Below are 25,451 nucleotides of genomic sequence, written 5' to 3'. Positions count from 1 at the left end.
GAGCATTGCCTTTAGCGAGTACCTGCCCGCTCGAGACTGAAAGTTCGGGTGCCGGCGCGGGGGAGCGGTGAGTAGCGGCTGTAAGCAGGAGGGAGCGGGGGGGAGAGAGGGAGAGAGAGATCTCCCCTCCGTTCCTCCCCGCTTTCCCCCGTAGCTCCCTGCCCGTCGCCGGCACCTGAACCTTCAGTCTCTAGTGGGCAGGTACTCGCTAAAGGCAATGCTCGCTCGAGCAATTGCCTTTAGCGAGTATACTCGCTCATCTCTACTCATGAAGTAATGTAGTCCAGATAAGTGTACAGCTGTAGCAAAGTTTTAACTGAGACTCAGATGGACACTCACTTGTCATACAAGATCTGCTCATCTAACAGCCATTAATCTTGTAATATACTTGCATAAATTGTGTTTTTGTTTTACCACTGAAAATCAAGCTTGAAGTACTGCCACCAGGGGGTCTCCCTTCCCACTCTTTGCAAACCACTGCCTGTTATTAGGGATTTGGCTTCTCTAGTAACAGGGACATAGAAACACTGTTAGTTATTACATTCAACATGATATGGATTGCAAATAGCAGAAAAATAGGAAAATCTACTTGGAAAACTGAATTAATAGAGTTCACACTGGGTGCAAACAGCAGCAAAGCAGCAACCAGTGAGGACCAGAGCTGCTTTTGAAAATGTCTTTAGACCTCAGGTATGCTCTAGCACATAAAAATTAATTTTTTTGCCAATTTATTTGCAATTTGAATGGCTTTTTAATGGTTGTCTGAGTTGATAACAATTGCTTTTCAATTACTTAAGTTAACTTCAGAGGAATAGCTGTTGTCAGCCGCATACCAAATAAGTACGTTCTGTGGTGAAGTAATCATCACAGGTGCTTGCTCCATAGTATAGGGTTTAGACTCCTCAGCTCTCAATATTCAGACCAAGATACATATAGGGGTGCAGCACTCAGGAACTCAATCCGGCATCATGTTAGTAAGTGAAATTGTAGAACTTTATTCTTCTTCCATAAAATGCATGCAATGTTTCGACCAGTAAGACATCGGTTTTTGTCAAGCATACAAAGACTGGTGTCTTAATGGTTGAAATGTTGCATGCATTTTATGAAGGAAGAATAAAGTTCTACAATTTTACTTACTAACATGATGCCGGATTAAGTTCCTGAGTGCTGCACCCCTATATGTATCTTTACTGAAGTTAACTTGTCACAGAATGTTATCACACTCAAGTTAAACTTTGCTACATCTGTATCTGTTTCCTAGTTGTAGATCACTAAAACCATCAGAAAAAACTGTCCACTGAAGCAACCACAGTATAAAGAAACCTTGGTTTCCTAGGAAATACTTATATAGTAACATAGTATGTTAGGCTGAATGAAGACAATGTCCATCTAGTTCAGCCTGTTTCAACCCCCTTGTTGATCCAGAGGAAGGCAAAAAAAACCAAGAGGCAGAAGCCAATTAGCCCATTCGGGGAAAAAAATTCCTTCCCAACTCTATAATAGCAGTCAGAATAATCCCTGGATCAACCTTTGATAGTTCCTAGCTAAATGTAAGACCTGGAACAACAACCCCGCTGGTAACCTAATGTCTATATCCCATAATATCTTTGTGCTCTAGAAAGATGTCTAGTCCCCTCTTAAACTTCTCAGTGGATTTTGCCGTCACCACAGTCTCACTACTCTTACAGTAAAGAAGCCCCTTATGTGTTGGTGATGAAACCTGCTTTCTTCTAGATATAGAGGATGCCCTTTTGTTACTGACGCAGTCCTGGGAAGACTGCTGTATATAGTATTGGAAAAGACAACTGTATACCTGCAAGTTAATTCTAGATGCCAATGGAGTAGTACTTGGACATTTGCAATACGTGAAGTGAATTATCACAAGAGAGAATATGACACCGTTATATGTACCACAGGAACAAAAGGGACCAGGACACGCAAACGTTATCAGATATATTGTGACATCAAACACTAATCAGAATAAGGTGTATAGCTTTAAAAAAATACCTTGGAGGCAGCATACACAGTTGCCATAGGCACAGTTTTACAACTTGTTGCTGAGGACACATTGATTATTGCTCCCCTCTTCCGTTGTAACATACCAGGCAGCACTACATATACCATCATTACAGCAGCGGTAATGTTGACGTTGATGATGTCCAGACTTTTTTCTTCTGGTACTTCAAGGAGGCAGGCTGGATACTCATAAAATACTCCTGCATTGTTCACCAGAATCCCAACATCTACATCTTTTAGAGCCTCCTTAATGGGCTGGAAGACCTCTGGGCCCTTGCTGAAATCGGCAACTATGAAACGAGTTTTCACTCTGTAGGTTGAAGATATGGATTCAGACACATTTTGGAGCTTTTCAGTGCTGCGGCCTAACAAGATGATGTTCACACCAAGACTGGCCAACTCCTCGGCGTAGGCTTTGCCAATACCGTCTGAGGCTCCTGGGGAATTAATACAAAATACATTTTTACTCTATAAAAAGATGAATAAGATTTTCCAAATGAAAGAATCTTAAAAATGCTCTCAACACACAGACCAAAACATTCATAACATAGTAACAGTTTGTAAGGCTGAAAATAGACATACGATCATCTAGTGCAGCCTATTATCCTGCAAGGTTGATCAAGAGGAAGGCAAAAAAACCTTCCTCACCCCAAGTCAATCAGAATAACTTCTTGGATCCCCGACCCTTCTGAAGTAGTCAGTGAGTATAACATCTAATATTGTAACGCTCACAAAAGACATCCAGGCCCCTCTTGTACTGTTTTAGTGAGTTTGCCATCACCACGTTCTCAGGCAAAGAGCTCCATAGTCTCACTGCTCTTACAGTAAAGAACCCCCTTCTATGTTGGTATAGAAAGCTTCTTTCATCATGCATACTGCGATATTAAAAATCTGTGTTGTGTAGAGCAGGAAAATGACACCCATACACTGCTATGAACCAGACTGTACCTACTCGAAACTCCAACTTTCTTTAACAAGTCTTTTATTAAAATTTTCAATATGAGTAGAGTTCAAAAACACAGTAAATGCCATCCAATTGTCACAGGTTTACATAGTTATTTAATGGAGCACACCAGGAAACATATGAGCAGAGAACATAACGCCATAACAGAGGGAAAAGAGAAGGGCGTAGAATACATCTATAGCCTAAATAAACAAATTCTTGCGGTTAGTTTCTGTTGCGTCAGTTTGTAACAAATTGTTCTCATAGATTTTATTTCACTAAACTATCTAAACCTGGTAGAAACAGTGGTGGTCCAAAGGTTACTCTTTCCAATCCACTGTCTGACCACTGAAGACATTATGATTTAAGGCTGTACAGCTCTGATGTTGGAACACATCCGTCGGGGTTCTCTTACTGTATATTGCCAGCCTCTCTACTGTCGGAGCCTATCCAACGTGTCACCTCCTGCAGTACTGGCTTTAGCCAGCAGATAGCACCATTGTATAACATCAGAAAAAGAGTAAGCCCCCTAGGAAAACCAGGATACAAATTGAATTGGAAAGGGTTAAAACTTCAATTTTTTTTCTGGAGACAGAAGGAGGAATTTCTTCATGGATTGTTAAAAATAGTGGTGGCATGTTCCATAGCATGATGTATTAGGGTGGACACCCACTTGCGTTTTTCTTGTGCATTTTTGTTTCACGCAATATCGCTGCCTTTTTTTCACGCGATTGTCAATGGGACTTTCTAATGTTAAAAACGCATCACACAAAAATTGCAAAGCACAAACTTACAATGCGTTTTTAACATGAGAAAGTCCCACTGACAATTGCGTGAAAAAACGCGCAAGAAAAACGTAAGTGTGCAGGAGCCCTTACAGAGGTTCTCTTGCAATAGATCTGGCTATGACACCACATGTAGTGCCTAAGGCTCCATAATGGGGAACCATAGGGAAACCATGTAGCCATAAAGGCTCTGTACATGTGGCTTTATGGTGGATGCAGGAAGCCGACTGGTCCAGACTCAATCATCAGCTACTGCATGATGACCAAATGGAATACATTTAGAATGGATTTATTCAGTGATTTCAGTAAAATGTTTGTAGAACTTTTAAGTTTCTATTTAAAAATAATCCTTTATAAATTCAAATTCCCATATAAAATATAAAGATATCCTGTATCTTCCATATGATTTTCACTTACCAGTGACTACTGCCCACTCTCCATATTGCAGTATTGTTTTGGTATTGCTAAAAATACGAGTGAAGATTTGATGTTTTATGAAACGATAACATCCACTCAGCAAATTAAAACCTTTCCACATTATGTAGCAGACTCCAACTACAGCCAGAATTTCCATATTATTGTGATAGGATTGTGAAAGCTCTTTGGCTAGTGACGAGGTGATGTCGTTCACAGCATTTGCCAGCTTTGCACTATTAAAGTCGTAGGGCGACATCTGAAACAGAAGAATAGGCTGGAATTACTTGAAACATCTTTATAGTACTATGATCTCAAAATAACTTATATTTATACCAAAACCCTTCCTGGAAAGTACAATTATGCACCATATACTTAAAATCTACATAAATGGGAAAAAGTATAATGCCCCTACAGCGCCACCTATTACCGTAGTATGCCAGCATCCTTATAAGTCAATGTCCAACCTTCTAACAGCTCTTGCAACATGACTTAGGATTAGAGATGAGCGAACACGTTCGGCCCCGCCCCTTTTTCGCCCGAACACCGAACTTTGCGAACACTTCAGTGTTCGGGCGAAAAAGTTCGGGGGCCGCCGTGGCAGCGCGGGGGGGTGCGGCGGGGAGTGGGGGGGAGAGGGAGAGAGAGAGGGCTCCCCCCTGTTCCCCGCTACTGCCGCCCGCGCCGCCGCGCATCTCCCCGCCCCCCGGCGGCACCCGGACCTTTACGCGCGAACACTGCAGTGTTCGGCAAAGCCGGTGTCCGGGTGCGGATGTGTCCGTAACGGACATGTTCGCTCATCTCTACTTAGGATGTACAGTAAGCCAAAAAGGGAAAGCTAGCCATGTGCAGACAACTTTTTCGAAGTACTTGCCCCACATCAGTGCACGATAAGATTGCAGGTTGCCGTATGGTTGCTGTAAGGTCCCAGGGCTGTCATTGCAAACTGCCTATCAAGCCATGCCTATAGCGTGGCTTGATAGATTGCCTGTCAAATCGCGGTATTATGTAATTCTATGGCATTTCATTATACTGTAGAACATCGCAAGCTCATGTTACCTCTGGGGAGTAAAAAAGAAAAAGTAAAAATAAATGTTAAAAAGTTTTACTAATTATTTTTTTTAAAAAAGTAATAAAAGTAAAAAAGAAAACCTTTTGTCATATTTATAATAAAATAATCTAAATGCTAAAACAAAAATACATGTTTGGTATCGCTGCGCCCATAAAAGTGTGATCTATCAAAGTAACACATTATTTACCCCACATGCTGAATGCCATCAGAAAAAATAAACAATGCCAGAATTGAGCTTTTGGTCATCCTGTCTCCAAAAAGAAATGTAATAAAAAGCGATCAAAAAGTCATATATATTCCAAAATGATACCAACAGAAACTACAGAACGTCCCGCACAAAATGAGCCCCCGCACAACTATGTCGACAGATAAATTATAAATTAAGTTATGGCTGTCAGAAGAAGGCGACAGAAAATAATTTAAAAAAATTAAATATCTTTAAAAATAAATAAAAGTAGTACAGCAGAAACAAACTATATACATTTTATATCGTAGTAATCGTATTGTACCATAGAATAAAGTTATTGTGTCATTTCTGTTTCAGTGTGTCCGCCGTAGAAACAAGAATAAATCGAAGGATGAAAGAGCGCTCCGTTATTTCACATACTGTATTAATTATACGAATATAGGTGATGGGAAGCACTCACCTGGTGCCAGGTGCGAATCACCTTAGATAAGGAGACCCACCGCACCTAAGATCCAAGTTTGCATATAGACATTATCCGTTCCACAATCCAGTGAATAACCAGAGAGCCAGCTAGGAATCAGGAAAGGCTTAATCAGCAGGGAGCCTTAACATAGCCAAGACGTCCCATGTAGAAAAGAACGATTCCGTGCTCAGAGAGTCCAGGACAAACAATTCATGGTCCAAGAAATAGGTATACAGTTATACGGTCCTTTATTGCAAGGAGTTTCGGCTGACGCGTTTATCAAGCAATACATTTACATATTAAAAACCGCACCATATATATAGTATACAATGTACTCACTCGCTGGACGCTAAACTCATTAACATGTGCGCGTAGGAGGAGGAGTTAGTCCACTGACATAAGAACGTATACTAGGTGATATCTTAGAACCCATCGTGCGCTCCAATATTGAATGACATGGAACGCATTCGCTGCCTTCCATTCTTACTATTACAACAAACTGATGTGAATGTTACCCATTCATAAGTACCAATCAGGGGTAAAATCATTAGAACAAAGTTCATTTATACACCATAAGGAGGAAAGTTTTTAGGTGTTCAAGATATAAAAAACAACAAATATTATAAAAACATTTTTCATACAATAATAAATTAAACAAAACAAACAAACAAAAACATATATTTCATTAGTATATCAAAACTTATCATAGCTGCATATTATCTCTCTATATTTTCTATAATTGCTCATTTGAACCCTGCGGAATCAAAGTTTGTAGGCGAAAGATCCAATACACCTCTTTTAGAGATAAGCAAAATGCTCAGGTGCTCGTTGCTCGAGTTGAGCTTTTCATAATTCTCGAGAGCTCGTTTGAGTAACGAACCCCATTGAAGTCAATGGGAGACTCAAGCATTTTTCAAGGTGACCCATGCTCCGCATAGGGGAGGTTGCGTGAATCACCTGAAAACATCAGAAAGTCATGGAAACACCACAGAAACGGATAGGGAATGGCAGGGACAGCATGCATGGATGCATCTGAGGCTCCCAGGTCGAACTATTAAGCCAAATTGTGGGAAAGAGCCTGGCGGTCACCCCCCTAACAATTTAGTTGGGACAGACCATAATCAGCAAGGCACACGCGCTGGCACATCTTAGCTAAGCACCACACTAGGTGCAATAAAAGCCAATCACCGCCTGTGGGTGACACCACTGCCTCTTCTTCTGTGTTACATGCTGGCATTGCTGTCCAATCCTCCGCACGAGCCTGCGTCCACAGCGTCCTCAAATTTTTCCCAGCGCAGCGTTCAGCTGTCCTCATACCACACGGTCGCTTGATAGCCACACCACCCTCATGTCTATTTATAAGTGCGTATTGCATGAGGAGGAACCGGAGACTCACCCTGCAGAGGGGTGGCAGGGACCCTTTTTGAAATTGTGGGCGATAGCCCACAATGCTGATGAGAATTGCTGATAAATTAACGTATGATCATAATTCCAATCCCATGCCATCTCCGTCACAATTTCATGAGCCGCAAACATGGGCATAAAGGAGACTCAGATGCCAGTACTTCTACACATCTCCACAATTCAGCAACGCATTTTAAAACCAAAGATTTGTTTTAAGCAGGAGGTGTCACAAAAGTAGCCACCACAGGTATACAGTGACTGTGTGAAACTCTCATTACATCAGTTATGCTTCCTGTGAACACTCCAATCCAGTATCTCGGATAATTGTGGTAAAACTAGAGCTAATACATGCCGACCAGTGAGTTCTGTCTTGCTATACAATGCTGATCAGAATTCCAATGCCAATACCACCTCCGTCACAAAATAGTCAGGAGCCACAAATGTGGCCATAAAGGGGACTCAGATGCCAGTACTTCTAACCATCTGCACAATTCAACAACCCATTCTACAACAAAAGATATTTGTACCCAGAGTGCAGGTGAATCCCTGAAACATTGGTGTACCAAGAGTATAGGTGAACACTTAGACTGGGGAGTGGTGACAGTCTGGCTGGGGAGCGTTCCCCTACCTGCACTGGACATGCTGCCTGTTCCCCGCATCTCCCCTGCTAGTTGGCCCACTGAACTCCGTCCTCTACCGCCAGCGTTGTCAGATTGGAACTTTAGTATCAGCTTTTCCACTAGGGTCTTGTGGTATTGTATCACTCTTGTACTCCTTTCCTCTTCGGGAATGAGAGTGGAAAGGTTCTCCTTATACCATGGGTCGAGAAGGGTGAACACCCAGTAATCCGTGTTGGCAAGAATGCGTCTAACACGAGGGTCACGGGAAAGGCAGTTTAACATGAAGTCAGCCATGTGTGCCAGAGTCCCAGTACGCAACACATCGCTTTCCTCACTAGGATGACTCAGTCTCCTCCTCCTCTTCAGCCCATACATGCTGAACAGATGTGAAGGAAGTAGCATGGGTACCCTCTGCAGTGTGGGCAGCAGTCTCTTCCCCCTCTTCCTCCAATACGCGCTGAGAAACAGACGTGAGGGTGGTCTGGCTATCAAGCGACGTATTGTCATCCCCTATCTCCTGTTCTATCCACAAAGCATCGGCCTTAATGCTTAGCAGCAACCTTCTCAGCAGGCAAAGCAGTGGGATGGTTACGCTGACAATGGCCGCATCGCCGCTCACCATTTGTGTAGACTACTCAAAGTTTCCTAAGACCTAACAGATGTCAGACATCCATGCCCATTCCTCTGAAGAACTGCGGAGGCTGACTACCACTCCGATGGCCATGTTGCAGCTGGTATTCAATAGCTCTACGCTGCTCGTAAACCCTGGTCAACATGCGCAATGTTGAATTCCAGCACGTGGGCACGTCGCACAATAGTCTGTGCACTGGCAGCTGCAAGTGATGTTGCAGTGTCCTGAGGGTGGCAGCATCTGTGGTGGACTTGCGGAAATGTCCCCACATGCGACGCACCTTGCTAACCAGCTCAGACAAATTGGGGTCGTTTTTAAGAAAGCGCTGAACCACCAGATTGAACATGTGGGCTAGGCATGGCACGTGTGTTTGTCTGCCTAGCTGCAGAGCCACCACCAGGTTACGCCCATTGTCACACACCACCAGGCTGGTTGGAGGTTCAGTGGCAAAAGTCGCAGATCTGTCTGCTCTGTCAAACCCTGTAACAGCTCTTGGGTAGTGTGCCTCTTGTCACCTAAGCTCAGGAGTTTCAGCACGGCCTGCTGACGCTTCCCCACGGCAGTGCTGCAGCGCCTCGAGCTTCCGACTGAAGGCAACAAGCTCACACATGGTAATTGAGAGGGGGAGGAGGGGGGGGGGGTTTGGAGGAGGTGGCATAATAAGCCGGAGAAACCATGACCGAGGTAGGACCCGCAATCTTTGGTGTGATTAGCTTGTGAGCGGGCCCAGGGTCAGACTCAGTCCCAGCCTCCATCAGGTTAACCCAATGTGCCGTCAGGGAGATGTAATGCCCCTGCCTCTCAGCACTTGTCCACGTGTATCCAAAGTTGGTAACCTGCAGCACTCCCAGTTATGCTTAATAATGCAGAGGTTTGAAGTATATGCAAAGCCACTCATGGGACCATGGATCTCCAGTCCTCGTATAGTAGCCAAAAAAAGTAGTGGCAGCATCCAGTAGTGAATTTAAATAAAAGCCAACTTTTATTGCTCCATATTATAAAAAGTACAGGCAACGTTTCGACTAAAGGTAGTCTTTCTCAAGCCTGTTAACATGCCATAAAACCAAACATTATATAGCACTGACAAACAAAAAACAGGCGGAACATACCCACCCAAAACCAATTAGACAGAACACACAACATCTGACATCAATTGCTTTGAATAAAAACAAGAGGTGTAGTCACCTGACGCTCCCTCTGCTCCATGTCAGCACAGCAGGGTCTGGCATCCCACATAATGAAATACAGGTTGGTGATAGAAGCCCGGCGTCCAAAAAGTCCAAGGCGCATACGCAAGCGTCACAGCGACGTGCCGTGGTGATGTAGACACGGCAACAGAGGCGCAGGGTGCATGTGCAACAATTCTATATTACAGCATCATAAATATGTGTGTGCCACATACAAGGTGGCCAAGGCAAGAAGAGCGCATGCGCAGACACAGTCGCACAGCACCATGATGATATAAGGGCACAAAACAAGAGTACATATACCGGTGCCAACCACTGCTGAAGGCAGCAAGTAAGGACGCCAATCACAAGTAAAATGCTTTGGCACCATAATCCACATAAAAATAAAGTGATAACCACGAAAAAAAGGGGTTTGGCTACGTTGGTGAGATCACACTTGAGGCAACAACTCGCATCATTAAACACAAAAGTACCATCTGAACTAAGTGCCTTGATCTGATATAGCACACCAACTAATGTGCCCCCTCTCCAAGTAAGATGACCCAAGTTCAAATCCCCAATATGTCATGAAAACAATGAATAAATAGATTTCGCAATTAACAGTGAACCAATACACAATGTATACATTATAAACAGTGGCATAAATCTATAAAAAGTACAAGCAAAAGACTTTACAATAGATACACACATATACCATTGAACCAGTCAAATATGGGAAAACATCAAAATAGTCTAAATATGATGATTTTCACAAAGAGTGGAATAGAGTGAATAGAGGTGTCACACAGTGCTCCCCAAGTGCAGTGCAGAAGTGAGAAGAAGAAAAAACAGAAGAGTATCCAAAATTTTTTTTATATACATCAGGAAAGGGATACATAGTGAAAAAACAATGGGTGAGTATGGGGCTGAATGCCCATTTTACAAGTTAAACAATCCATTGGATGTTGCATTTGGTTCATCACTTGGAAAATAGAGAACATATACCACGGTGATAATTTCATGTATATCAAAAAGCATTAAAAAATGCGTGGATCCATTTTGTGTTTTCATAGTAATACAGTAGAGTATTTTTGTATCGTTTAGCAATTGTGCCTAATTTTTTGGTTAATTTATTGTCTCTGTTGATCCACAGAGGTATCTTTGGTCCACACTATGGACTTTAGGCAATATGAAGCTACTTGGCACTTACAGACCAACGCATTTTTTGGAGGAAATGAGATTTCTGGTGATGGTGGTGAGCAGAGAGATATGAGAGGCTGCAAAACTGAATGGAAACAATTGATCCAAAAACGATTAAAAGCATGGTGGAACAAACTGACATTGGAAAATTATCTCCAAAAGAATTTGATACCAAGGGGTTTAAGAGTACAGATTTTTCCTTCATTTGGGAGGGATGATCTCTATTTCACGAATAAGTAGAAACATATCTGCACCCAATGCTCCAGGGATTTGATGAAATTAAGTATTGCACATAATGAGGTAATCTTGGGATCCCAGGAGAAACAAATAAAGGAACTTGATGATGATTGATTTAGTTGGTATGTTGCCAACAGACGATATTGCCAAATAGAAGCTGGAAATTGCAGAGACAGTTAAAATCTGGGAAAAACAAGTCAGCAACTTGAAGTCTAAAAAATACCAAAGGGATCTTCGATTTCCGTGAAGATCGGTTCTTTAGATGGAAGTACAGCAACAGACTACTAATCATAGTAGATCGATGTCCCTTTCTTCTGCTTCTGAAGGCGAGGAGTTGGAAAGGATGTCACAGTCTTCTGATCATTACAAATTGCATGGTGCCAAACATGAACTAGAATTCACTAAAAGATGGGAGCCACACAGTACAAGAAAGCCAAGGACTGAGGTGAAGGACAGAGAACCAACATTCAAGGTAATCAATCTGTCCTCACATACATTTACAAGAGATCAATTAGATGTATTAGAACTAGGTCCCTCTTTCTCACCTGTTGCTTCCTTTGATACTTTTACAGCTATAAAAGATCTACACCTCTTTGCTATGAAACTTGTGTTTAAAAAGATTTTCTCGGAAGGCACAACTGTCTCAAACACGTCTATGTTAGAGGCGCAAGCCCTCAATGACCTTGTGGCCTTATTGGATGAACAACCACCTGATCCCTGGGGTAAGTTCCCTAAGCATCTACTGAGCAAATCAGAAAAATTTCCCCATACTTCCATTTATTCCAATATTGATCTTTTTGTTAAACTAGTGAATCAGGATTTTGAAAAAATTCCCCAAAATTTTGAATTGGATAACCTCTCTCCATCACATAGACGGTCACTAAAAGAGCTGAAAAAAATGAAAGAGGTGGTTATTAAGAGCTCAGATAAAGGTGGAAATGTGGTTATTTGGCCTTCAGCAATGTATGAAAGGGTAACTAAAAGGCAACTAGGAGAAAGGGATAAATACAGACGGCTCACCTTTCATCCTTTATCTAAATTTAAGTAGGAATTGGAAAATATAATCTGTATTGCCATGCGGGAGGACATTATCACACAAAAGGAAGCTTATTGCTTGATCTTGGACAATCCAACACTACCAGTGTTGTATCTCTTACCAAAAATACATAAAGTTTAGAGATGAGCGAACGTGTTCTTCCGAGCTTGATATTCGTGCGAATATTAGGGTGTTCGGGATGTTCGTTATTCGTAACGAACACCATGCGGTGTTCTGGTTACTTTCACTTCCTTCCCTGAGACGTTAGCGCGCTTTTCTGGCCAATTGAAAGACAGGGAAGGCATTACAACTTCCCCCTGTGACATTCAAGCCCTATACCACCCCCCTGCTGTGAGTGGCTGGGAAGATCAGGTGTCACCCGAACATAAAAGTCGGCCCCTCCCGCGGTTCGCCTCAGATGCCGTGTGAGTTAGATGAGGGACAGTGCTGTTTGTACCGGAGCTGCTGTAGGGAAAGAATTGGTAGTTAGTGTAGGCTTCAAGACCCCCCAAAGGTCCTTATTAGGGCCACTGATAGCTGTGTGTTGGCTGCTGTTAGCAGTGGCAATTTTTTTTTTCCTCAAAATCGGCTCTGCAGAGCGTTGCACCTGGCATTAGGGACAGAAGTGCTGCATAGGCAGGGAGAGTGTTAGGAGTGAGTGTAGCCTTCAAGAACCTCAACGGTCCTTTCTAGGGCCATATTTATCCGTGTGCAGTACTGTCCAGGCTGCTGTTAGCTGTGCTGCATTTTTTTTTGCTTCTCAAAATCACCTCTGCAGAGCATTGCACCCTCCATTGATACTGCAGGGAAAGAATTGTATAGGCAGGGCCACAACACAGTTATTATTCATTGAATATACGCAGTGCTGCCTTTTGCTTGTAAAACAAGTAAAAAAAAATTCTATTTGTCCTGCCTCTGTCCGTCCTAAGGGCGGTGGACACGTGTCGGCTGCGTGTGCAACCTGTAAAAATCAGACGCACCCAGCTACGTTTTACTCCTGGCTTCGCCATTTGCTTTCCTTAATTGGGAAAAAAAATACCTGCTCTGCCACAGTTAATAACTCTGCTACCCTCACGTTCTGTGACACATTAGCAGGAAAACAGCACAGTTATTAAACTTCTCATGTTCATAGAATATACGCAGTGCTGCCTTTTGGTGCAAAAAAAACGGAAAATAATTCTATTTGTCCTGCCTCTGTCCGTCCTAAGGGCGGTGGACACGTGTCGGCTGCGTGTGCAACCTGTAAAAATCAGACGCACCCAGCTACGTTTTACTCCTGGCTTCGCCATTTGCTTTCCTTAATTGGGAAAAAAAATACCTGCTCTGCCACAGTTAATAACTCTGCTACCCTCACGTTCTGTGACACATTAGCAGGAAAACAGCACAGTTATTAAACTTCTCATGTTCATAGAATATACGCAGTGCTGCCTTTTGGTGCAAAAAAACGGAAAATAATTCTATTTGTCCTGCCTCTGTCTGTCCTGAGGGCGGTGGACACGTGTCGGCTGCGTGTGCAACCTGTAAAAATCAGACGCACCCAGCTACGTTTTACTCCTGGCTTCGCCATTTGCTTTCCTTAATTGGGAAAAAAAATACCTGCTCTGCCACAGTTAATAACTCTGCTACCCTCACGTTCTGTGACACATTAGCAGGAAAACAGCACAGTTATTAAACTTAGATTATACATTCACTAGAGGCAGTGGGGCCTTTCGTTTTCAAAAAAAGGAAAAAATTATATTTGGCCTGCAGTCTTGCGCCAATTTATTAACTGCCTGTGAAATCAAATCACTGGTAATACAGCATGCTGAGGGGTAGGGGTAGGCCTAGAGGACGTGGACGCGGCCGAGGACGCGGAGGGCCAAGTCAGGGTGTGGGCACAGGCCGAGCTCCTGATCCAGGTGTGTCGCAGCCGACTGCTGCGCGATTAGGAGAGAGGCACGTTTCTGGTGTCCCCACATTCATCGCCCAATTAATGGGTCCACGCGGGAGACGGTTATTAGAAAATCAGCAGTGTGAGCAGGTCCTGTCCTGGATGGCAGAAAGTGCTTCGAGCAACCTATCGTCTACCCGCAGTTCTGCGCCGTCCACTGCTGCAAATCCGAATCCTCTGTCTGCTGCTCCTCCTTCCTCCCAGCCTCCTCACTCCACTACAATGACACCTGCTCAGGAGCGGGAACACTCCCAGGAACTGTTCTCGGGCCCCTGCTTAGATTGGGCAGCAGCGGTTCCTCTCCCACCAGAGGAGTTTATCGTCACTGATGCCCAACCATTCGAAAGTTCCCGGGGTCCGGGGGAAGAGGCTGGGGACTTCCGCCAACTGTCTCAACAACTTTCTGTGGGTGAGGAGGACGATGACGATCAGACACAGTTGTCTTGCAGTGAGGTAGTAGTAAGGGCAGTAAGTCCGAGGGAGCAGCGCACAGAGGATTCGGAGGAAGAGCAGCAGGACGATGAGGTGACTGACCCCACCTGGTGTGCAACGCTTACTCAGGAGGACAGGTCTTCAGAGGGGGAGTCAAGGGCATCAGCAGGGCAGGTTGCAAGAGGCAGTGCGGTGGCCAGGGGTAGAGGCAGGGCCAGACCGAATAATCCACCAAGTGTTTCCCAAAGCGCCCCCTCGCGCCATGCCACCCTGCAGAGGCCGAGGTGCTCTAAGGTCTGGCAGTTTTTCACAGAGACGCCTGACGACCGACGAACAGTGGTGTGCAACCTTTGTCGCGCAAAGCTCAGCCGGGTAGCCAACACCAACAGCCTCACCACCACCACCATGCGCAGACATATGATGGCCAAGCACCCCGCAAGGTGGGACGAAGGCCGTTCAGCGCCTCCGGTTTGCACCCCTGCCTCTCCCCCTGTGCCCCAACCTGCCACTGAGATGCAACCCCCCTCTCAGGACACAGGCACTACCGTCTCCTGGCCTGCACCCACACCCTCACCTCCGCTGTCCTCGGCCCCATCCAGCAGTGTAGTTCAGCGCACCGTCCAGCCGTCGCTTGCGCAACTGTTGGAGCGCAAGCGCAAGTACGCCGCCACGCACCCGCACGCTCAAACGTTAACCGTCCGCATAGCAAAATTCATCAGCCTTGAGATGCTGCCGTATAGGGTTGTGGAAACGGAGTCCTTCAAAAGTATCATGGAGGCGGCGGCCCCGCGCTACTCAGTTCCCAGTCGCCACTACTTTTCCCGATGTGCCGTCCCAGCCCTGCACGACCACGTCTCCCGCAACATTGTACGCGCCCTCACCAACGCGGTTACTGCCACGGTCCACTTAACTACGGACACGTGGACAAGCACAGGCGGGCAGGGCCACTACATCTCCCTGACGGCACATTGGGTGAATTTAGTGGAGGCTGGGACAGAGTCAGAGCCTGGGACCGCTCGTGTCCTACCCACCCCCAGAATTGCGGGCCCCAGCTCGGTGGTGGTATCTGCGGAGGTGTATGCTTCCTCCACTAAAGCACCCTCCTCCTCCTCTGTCTCGCAATCAAGATGTGTTAGCAGCAGCATGTCGCCAGCAGTCGGTGTCGCGCGGTGTGGCAGCACAGCGGTGGGCAAGCGTCAGCAGGCCGTGCTGAAACTACTCAGCTTAGGCGATAAGAGGCACACGGCCCACGAACTGCTGCAGGGTCTGACACAGCAGACCGACCGCTGGCTTGCGCCGCTGAGCCTCCAACCGGGCATGGTTGTGTGTGACAACGGCCGTAACCTGGTGGCGGCTCTGCAGCTCGGCAGCCTCACGCACGTGCCATGCCTGGCCCACGTCTTTAATTTGGTGGTTCAGCGCTTTCTGAAAAGCTACCCACGCTTGTCAGACCTGCTCGTAAAGGTGCGCCGGCTCTGCGCCCATTTCCGCAAGTCCCACACGCACGCTGCCACCCTGCGCACCCTGCAACATCACTTTAAGCTGCCAGTGCACCAACTGCTGTGCGACGTGCCCACACGGTGGAACTCTACGCTCCACATGTTGGCCAGGCTCTATGAACAACGTAGAGCTATAGTCGAATACCAACTCCAACATGGGCGGCACAGTGGGAGTCAGCCTCCTCAATTCCTTTCAGAAGAGTGGGCCTGGTTGGCAGACATCTGCCATGTCCTTGGTAATTTTGAGGAGTCTACCCAGGTGGTGAGCGGCGATGCTACAATCATTAGCGTCACCATTCCTCTGCTATGCATCTTGAGAAATTCCCTGCAAACCATAAAGGCAGCTGCTTTGCGCTCGGAAACGGGGGCGGGGGAAGACAGTATGCCGCTGGATAGTCAGGGCACCCTCCTGTCTATTTCTCAGCGCGTACAGGAGGAGGAGCATGAGGAGGATGAGGAGGAGGGGGAAGAGACAGCTTGGGCCGCTGCTGACGGTACACCGGCTGATTGCCTGTCATCCTTTCAGCGTGTATGGCCTGAGGAGGAGGAGGAGGAGGAGGAGGAGGAGGATCCTGAAAGTGATCTTCCTAGTGAAGACAGCCATGTGTTGCGTACAGGTACCCTGGCACACATGGCTGACTTAATGTTAGGATGCCTTTCTCGTGACCCTCGCGTTGCACGCATTCTGGCCACGACGGATTACTGGGTGTACACACTGCTCGATCCACGGTATAAGGATAACCTGCCCACTCTGATTCCCGAAGAGGAAAGGGGTTCAAGAGTGTTGCTATACCACAGGACCCTTGCGGACAAGCTGATGGTAAAATTCCCAGCCGACAGCGCTAGTGGCAGAAGGCGCAGTACCGAGGGCAAGGTAGCAGGGGATGTGCGTAGATCGAGCAGCATGTACATCCCAGGCAGTGCAACAGTCTTTAAGGGCCTGGCCAGCTTTATGGCTCCCCACCAAGACTGTGTCACCGCTCCCCAGTCACGGCTGAGTCGGAGGGAGCACTGTAAAAGCATGGTGAGGGAGTACGTAGCGGATCGCACGACCATCCTTGGTGACGCCTCTGCCCCCTACAACTACTGGGTGTCGAAGCTGGACACGTGGCCTGAACTAGCGCTGTATGCCCTGGAGGTGCTTGCTTGTCCTGTGGCTAGCGTCTTGTCGGAGAGGGTGTTTAGTGCGGCTGGGGGAATCATCACAGATAAGCGTAGCCGCTTGTCAACCGACAGTGCCGACAGGCTAACACTCATCAAGATGAACAAAGGCTGGATTTCGCCAGACTTCTGTTCTCCACCAGCGGACAGCAGCGATACGTAAGCAATACGTAGGCTGCACCCGCGGATGGAAGCTACGTTCTCTCTCACCATCCAAAACGGGGACATTTCTGCTTCATCAATCTGTGTCTAATATTCCTCCTCCTCCTCCTGCTCCTCCTCCTGAAACCTCACGTAATCACGCTGAACGGGCAATTTTTCTTAGGGCCACAAGGCTCACTCAAATAATTTTTCTGAACAATTTTTATAAGTTTCAATGCGCTTAAAAGCGTTGGAACTTTAACTTGAACCAATTTTTCGTTACACTGGGCTGCCTCCAGGCCTAGTTACCACTTAAGCCACATTAACCAAAGCGATTAATGGGTTTCACCTGCCCTCTTGGCTGGCCATGGCCAATTTTTGGGATGTACATTAGTACTGTTGATACAGCAATTTTTGTGGGCCCTCGCCTACAGTGTAATCAAATTAATTTTTAGCCCACCTGCATTACAGCTGACGTTACCTCAGCTGTGTTGGGCAATGCAATGGGATATTTTTATGTACCGCGGGTGGGTTCCAGGGAGCCACCCATGCTGTAGGTGCACACGGAGTTTTTAATACATCTGTACACTTCTAAAGAACCCCAGTCTGACTGGGGCATGCAGTGTGGGCCGAAGCCCACCTGTATTACACACGACATTACTACCTCAGCTGTGTTGGGCAATGCAATGGGATATTTCTATGTACCGCCGGTGGCTTCCTGGCACCCACCCAGGCAGTGGGTCCACAGGGAGTTTAACCTACATGTGTCCACTTCTAAAGAACCCCAGTCTGACTGGGGCATGCAGTGTGGGCCGAAGCCCACCTGCATTAAGCACGACATTACTACCTCAGCTGTGTTGGGCAATGCAATGGGATATTTCTATGTACCGCCGGTGGGTTCCAGGGAGCCACCCATGCTGTAGGTGCACACGGAGTTTTTAATACATCTGTACACTTCTAAAGAACCCCAGTCTGACTGGGGCATGCAGTTTGGGCCGAAGCCCACCTGTATTACGCACGACATTACTACCTCAGCTGTGTTGGGCAATGCAATGGGATATTTTTATGTACCGCCGGTGGGTTCCAGGGAGCCACCCATGCTGTAGGTGCACACGGAGTTTTTAATACATCTGTACACTTCTAAAGAACCCCAGTCTGACTGGGGCATGCAGTTTGGGCCGAAGCCCACCTGTATTACGCACGACATTACTACCTCAGCTGTGTTGGGCAATGCAATGGGATATTTCTATGTACCGCCGGTGGCTTCCTGGCACCCACCCAGGCAGTGGGTCCACAGGGAGTTTAACCTACATGTGTCCACTTGTAAAGAACCCCAGTCTGACTGGGGCATGCAGTGTGGGCCGAAGCCCACCTGCATTAAGCACGACATTACTACCTCAGCTGTGTTGGGCAATGCAATGGGATATTTTTATGTACCGCCGGTGGGTTCCAGGGAGCCACCCATGCTGTAGGTGCACACGGAGTGTAACCTACATGTGTCCACTTGTAAAGAACCCCGGTCAGACTGGGGCATGCAGTGTGGGCCGAAGCCCACCTGTATTACGCACGACATTACTACGTCAGCTGTGTTGGGAAATGCAATGGGATATTTCTATGTACCGCCGGTGGCTTCCTGGCACCCACCCATGCTGTGGGTCGACAGGGACTTCACAATAGGGAGTTGTACCTGCCTGTGTCTATGAATTAAAAAGCCCGGTCTAACTGGGGCATGCAGACACCTTGACAGAATGAATAGTGTGTGGCACATAGGTTCCCCATTGCTATGCCTACGTGTGCAGCTCCTGATGGCGGTGGCACAGGATTCTATTTCTCATTGCTTCTGTACAGCATTGTGGGCTATCGCCCCGCCCATTTTAAAGAGGGCCGCTGCCTAGCTATGCCAACCCTCTGCAGTGTGTGCCTGCGGTTCCTCCTCATGGCAGACGCACTTCTAAATAGACATGAGTGTGGCGTGGCATGAGGGCAGCTGAAGGCTGCGCAGGGACACTTTGGTGTGCGCTGTGGGGGGGAGGGGGGGCGGTTGGTCAGCATGTAACCCAGGAGAAGTGGCAGCGGAGTGTCATCCAGGCAGTGATTGTGCTTTGTTGTAGCTAGTGTGGTGCTTAGCAAAGGTATGCCATGCTAATGAGGGCTTTTCAGAAATAAAAGTTGTTGGGAGGGGGGGGGGCCCACTCTTGCCGGTATTGTGGCTTAATAGTGGGACCTGTGAACTTGAGATGCAGCCCAACATGTAGCCCCTCGCCTGCCCTATCCGTTTCTGTGTCATTCCCATCACTTTCTTGAATTGCCCAGATTTTCACACATGAAAACCTTAGCGAGCATCGGCGAAATACAAAAATGCTCTGGTCGCCCATTGACTTCAATGGGGTTCGTTGTTCGAAACGAACCCTCGAACATCGCGGGAAGTTCGTTCCGAATAACGAACACCCGAACATTTTGGTGTTCGCTCATCTCTAATAAAGATACTATGAATCCTCCTGGACGACCCATTGTTTCAGGTATAAACAATATCTGTGAACCCATAGGTAGACTAGTTGAATATACCATTAAACCAATAGTTGAATCATTGCCCTCTTTTTTAAAAGGTACTACTAACATTTTGAAAGATACTACTGACATTTTGAAGAAAATGGATGATCTCCAACTAGATGATGACATGCTGCTTGTTGCTTGTGATGTAGAATCTCTCTATACATCAATTAAACACGATCTATGCTTACGGGCTGTGGGATTTTTTTTAGAATGGTCTGGAGTAGATAAAGTTTTTGGTGAGTTCATTCTCAAATTATTGGAATTTATTCTGACCCACAATTTATTTTTATTTTGGGATGCCTTTTCCCTTCAGCTCCAAAGCACAGCTATGGGGGCCACCCTGTGCATCCTAGTACGCTAACCTGTTCCTGGGGCTGTGGGAGAGAGGCATATTTTTTGACAACCCTACACCTCTGTCAGAGAAAGTCAAAATGTGGACTCGATACAATGATGACTTTTTGTTTATTTGGCGGGGGTCAGTCAGTGACCTTGATGTATTCATGACTACTCTTAATGACAACGATCTCAATATTAAATAGACATATAGATATGGAAGACAGAATATCAAATTCCTGGATGTCCTTTTTTCTACGGATGAAAGGGGGTTAATCAAATCTGACATCTTCAGAAAACCAACGGCAGTGAATTCCATTTTGCATGCCAACTCATCCCACCCAGACCAACTTACAAGGAATATTCTGGTCAGTCAATTTCTCCGGCTAAGGCGTATCTGTTCAGATGAATCTACATTTGAACTGAGAGCCATGAAGATTAGTAATAGGTTTTAGGAGAGAGAGTAGATCAGAAATCTATTAGGAAAGGCTATTTTCATGCCAAAAACACCAGACGTCAGTCTTTATTAAAATCAAAAACACACCCCATAGAAAATCATAGTGTAAGATTTATTACACAATACAACACAGGATTGTCTAAGATGAGACGAATATTGAACAAATATTGGAATATTCTCAGGGTTGATAATGATTTAAGGAAAATATTACCAGAAAGATCATTAATCACTTACCGTAAATCACCAAATTTGGGAGATTGTCTTGTGAGGAGTCAATTTATTCCTAAACGAACTACATTTCTGTCAACTGAAGGGCCCCAAATGGGGAAGCCGACCATGTGGCCATTGTGTGGCTTGCAGAAATATGGATTCAACCACCACATTCACCAACTCCAGACATGACGACACATTTAAAATCACACATGCTATCAATTGTGAAAGTGTAGGAGTAATTTACTATGGAATATGTGTACGTAATTATATTTACACAGGTATGACCACAAGACCCCTTAAGAAGCGGGTTAGAGAACATATTCTAGCTATTGAGGCAGCACGACAAGAATCTGATGAGACTAAATTGAAAACCATTCCAAGACGCTTTAAGGAGTTCCATCAGTGTGATGGAGACTTGTTCAGGGTCAAAGGTATTGACAAAATTCTAATTAGTACTAGAGAAGGAGAATGGAAAAAATTTTTGCCCAGAAGGAATGTAGATGGATCTATACTCTTAATACAGCTACCCCTCATGGCCTAAATGAGAACATCAGCTGTGTATCCCTTTCCTGATGTATATAAACATTTTTGGATACTCTTCTGTTTTTTTCTTCTCACTTCTGCACTTGGGGAGCACTGTGTGACACCTCTATTCACTCTTTGTGAAAATCATCATATTTAGACCATTTTGATGGTTTCCCATATTTGACTGTTTCAATGGCATATATGCATATCTATTGTAAAGTCTTTTGCATGCACTTTTTATAGATCTATGCCACAGTTTATAATGTATACATTGTGTATTGATTCACTTTTAAATGTGAATCTATTTATTCATTAATTGTTTTCATGACACATTGGGGATTTGAACTGGGGTTATCTTACTTGGAGGGGGCACCTAGTTGGTGTGCTATAGCTGTGCACATACAAAGAAGCAAGTCAGATAACATCCAACTTTTCTATTTGGGTTGTACACTTCTGAATTACTCCCTCTTTGGGAGACATACTAGAGGGTGAGTTCTTTGGAGTCATGTGATACATCTGGTGCTCCATGTTTATGTTACCTTGCTCAACCATGCCAATTTTCCTTCCTATTTCCTTTCTGAATACTGATGTTAAAGTTTATGCTAAAATTCATAGTAATCAACTTTTTTCTGTCCTCCCAATGTTGATTGCTGCAGATCAATTAGGATTTGTCCCACAGAGACAGACCACCCAACGAAACCCATAAATTCTTAAATCTGAGGCGTCATATCCATGTCTGGTTCAGTAAAACACAGCAATTTACAGCTGTTTGTAAAGACTGGGTTTACCTGCAGGGAGCCGGCTGAGATTGCGTATAGCTGCGAGGGTACTGCGCATGCCTGTGTATCACATGCACACTGTCATGTGCAGTGACTCAGTTTTTTTTAAATTCCCTACTCTCAGGGTTGCGGATGAATGTATGGCGTATGGACAGGTTTGCATGCACTGCCTATACAAATATATAGGCCTCGTTTGTGATATGCAGAGAAATAGAACATGCTGTGATCTATTTCTCGTGCACTCAGCAGGGATGCCCTCTCTCACCTCTTATCTTTGCTTTCCTTATGGAACATCTAGTGAACAGATTGGAATGAATAAAAACATCAAAGGAATTAAACTAGGACATCAGATACACAACCTAGGGCTCTATACTGATGATGTTATCTTAGCAATACATATCGTATCTCTTCCAAAAAACAGGCTCAATTAGTACTCTCTAATTTTGGGAAAATGTTATTCCATAAAGTAGATAACACAAAATCTTAATGGGTGTTGGGATTGCTGATAAAGCTAGCCAATACATAATCAATTCCTTCCTGTATTCGTGGCATTCATTTAACAAGCCCTAACACTCATATTTACTAAAAACTACCTGCCCATGCTTTACTACATTCCATAACTCATAAATAACTCGTAAATCCTTTATTCTTTTGTGGGAAAGATAGCAGTGGTTAAAATGATGGCCTACCATGTATTTCACATATATTTAGAACTGTAGAGATTCCTATCTCAAGTCCCTTTTCACTAAGCTCCAATGCATTCTCAACAATTTTACTTAGAGTGGCTAACATGCCAGAATTTGATTTTCTACTTTGGCTAAACCCTGTGGAATAGGTAGTATGAAGGCCCCTGACATACTTCTCTGTAGCAATTCTAGATCAAATTAAACACTGGTGGATTTCATCTCCATAAGAAATCGGGTATTGCACCCCACCAAACATTGAACAATATTTACATAGTTATGCCCCACCACCAATCCCTGCAGAAGAGGCCAAGATGTTACAGTAGGATTTCGTGGAAAAAAAGATTTTGGAGATAATCCAGAATCTGAAAGTAGGAAAGAGCCCAGGCCCCGATTGGTTTACCCCCAGATTCTTCAAGATATGTGGGGAGATGGTGGCTCCGATATTGAGCAAGGTTTTTAATGCAGTATCAGAGAAGTGCCCATTCCCACGCCAAGTATTGCAAGCTATTATTAGTCTTGCCAAAACCAGGCAGAGATCCCATGTCGTGCGGAAACTACCGTCCAATCTCTTTGCTAAATGTGGACACAAACTTTTTGCGAGAACTATAGCCACATGCCTGAGACCACTTACCCCCCAGATTATTCATAGGGATCAAGTAGGATTTGTCCAGGGGCAAGAAGCCAGGGACAATACCATCAGAACACTTTCCCTGTTAGAAAGGGCGCGAGCTGCAAATAATCCACTATGCCTTTTATCAGTAGACGCCGAAAAGGCATTCGACCGTGTAAGCTGGGCATTCCTGGAGGCTACCCTAAGGGTGACTACCCACTACAGAAAAAAAACGCTACGAATTTCACAGTGAAAAAAAATTGTAGTGGGTAGTCACCCTAAAGAAGATAGGACTGGGTAACAGACTAATAAACTGGGTGATGGCCTTGTATAGTGATCCCACAGCACAGGTCCGGGTAAACTGGAAACTCTCCAGACCAATCGATATTAAAAATGGTACGAGGCAAGGATGCCCGCTTTCCCCAATCTTGTACATCCTGGTCATGGAGTCACTGGCCAATGCCATCAGGGCAAATAAGGAAGTGCAGGGATATAAAGCTGCTCAGAAAGAACACAAAGTAGCATCATTTGCAGATGACCTACTAGTATATATTACAAACCCTGACAAAGCTTTACTCGCCGTTCTACGAGAATTTGACAGATACAGTCATGCTAGCAATTTTAAAATCAATCTTCACAAGTAAGAAATCTTAAACATAACTGTACCAACTACGGAGGTCAGATGGCTTAAATTGCAGTTCCCTCTGAATTGGCGAGAAGATCACAATAATTATCTGGGAGTAATCCTCTCTCCTGACCCGGGACAGCTATATGAGTTGAATTTTGAGCCTATTTATTCTTCACTGGTAAGAGACTTTGAGAGGTAGCAACCACCAACACTTTCATGGTTTGGCAGGATAAATACCATCAAAATGAACTCTCTCCCCAGGCTCCTCTACCTTTTCCAAACACTACCCATTCAAATCCCAAGAAATTACTACCCTAAATTGAGAAAGGCGGTGACACGTTTCCTATGGGGGGGGGGGGGGGGGGCGCAGACCACGCCTGAGTTATAGATTACTCACCCAACGGAAGGAAAGGGGGGAGTGGGGCTACCGGACTTAACTTTATTATGTTTTTTGTAATATATTGCTTACACCTTACTGGAATATACAGCCTAGTGAGAGGCTGTACCCCAATGCCGACTCTCCAGAAGATTGGATGACAAACCCAGGGTGGTTTACAGAGTTACCGTGGAGATTAGGTGCCAGTGGTTTCTCTATCCAGAGAAATCCACTGAGAACCAGGTGAGTACACACCCACCTGTTTTTTTCTATACTCTACATTCCTATTTGAATAGAGGCACTGATCTACTGATCTATCGGACTTAACTTTATACTGTAGAGCTGTGATCAGTAAAATAGTATTAGACCTGGTTCACAAGAATCCACCTAAGCAGTTGGTCGAAATGGAGCAGTACTCGATTCCGGGGTGGGTGCAAAAACTCTTTTGGCTAAAGGGGGGGTCTGGGGCGACGAGACATTGGGATTTCTCCTTTCATGGCTTCCATTTTAAAAATTTGGGATAAATTTGCACAGCGGCAGCACCTAGTAGCCTCACCAGGCCCACTGACACCCCTTGTGGGGAACCCGGACTTCCCTCACGGAGACATAGGATTACCCTTGCTGGACAGAATGGATTTACGACTACCTAGAATAAGGGACCTGGTAGAGGAGGATGGCCTGCTGCCACTGAGCACACTGTTGGGTGGAAGGGGCCCCCTGGCAGGCACTTGGTTCCAATATCTTCAGATAGGTCACTTTATACGAGCCCAGTGGCCAATCTCGGATTTGACTGCACCACCCACATCCTTTGAGGCGATCTGTGAGGGGCCTCGACGGGCGACGGGTGAGATTTCCGCTGTCTATGACATCTTGGTCACTGGTTGAGACCGGGACGTGGTGAAGAGGCTTCAGAGTTTTTGGGAAAAGGAGTTGGGCCGGTCCCTGACAGAGGAT

At 45.3% G+C, this 25,451-nt stretch overlaps 1 protein-coding gene across 1 annotated transcript in view; it reads right to left on the bottom strand.

Moving 5' to 3' along the window:
- Window positions 1-25,451, bottom strand: part of LOC136581702 (inactive hydroxysteroid dehydrogenase-like protein 1) — a 46,291-nt gene that overhangs the window by 1,792 nt on the left and 19,048 nt on the right. Inside the window, exons 2-3 of the mRNA XM_066582326.1 lie at window positions 4,162-4,417; window positions 2,008-2,453 (exon numbers count right to left, since the gene is read on the bottom strand). Coding sequence (XP_066438423.1) covers window positions 2,008-2,453; window positions 4,162-4,417 — 702 coding nt within the window. The remainder of the gene's footprint in view (window positions 1-2,007; window positions 2,454-4,161; window positions 4,418-25,451) is intronic.

Source organism: Eleutherodactylus coqui, chromosome 11, assembly GCF_035609145.1.
Source record: "Eleutherodactylus coqui strain aEleCoq1 chromosome 11, aEleCoq1.hap1, whole genome shotgun sequence".
Classification (NCBI taxonomy): domain Eukaryota; kingdom Metazoa; phylum Chordata; class Amphibia; order Anura; family Eleutherodactylidae; genus Eleutherodactylus; species Eleutherodactylus coqui.
This window is presented reverse-complemented; position numbering and strand designations above follow the sequence as displayed.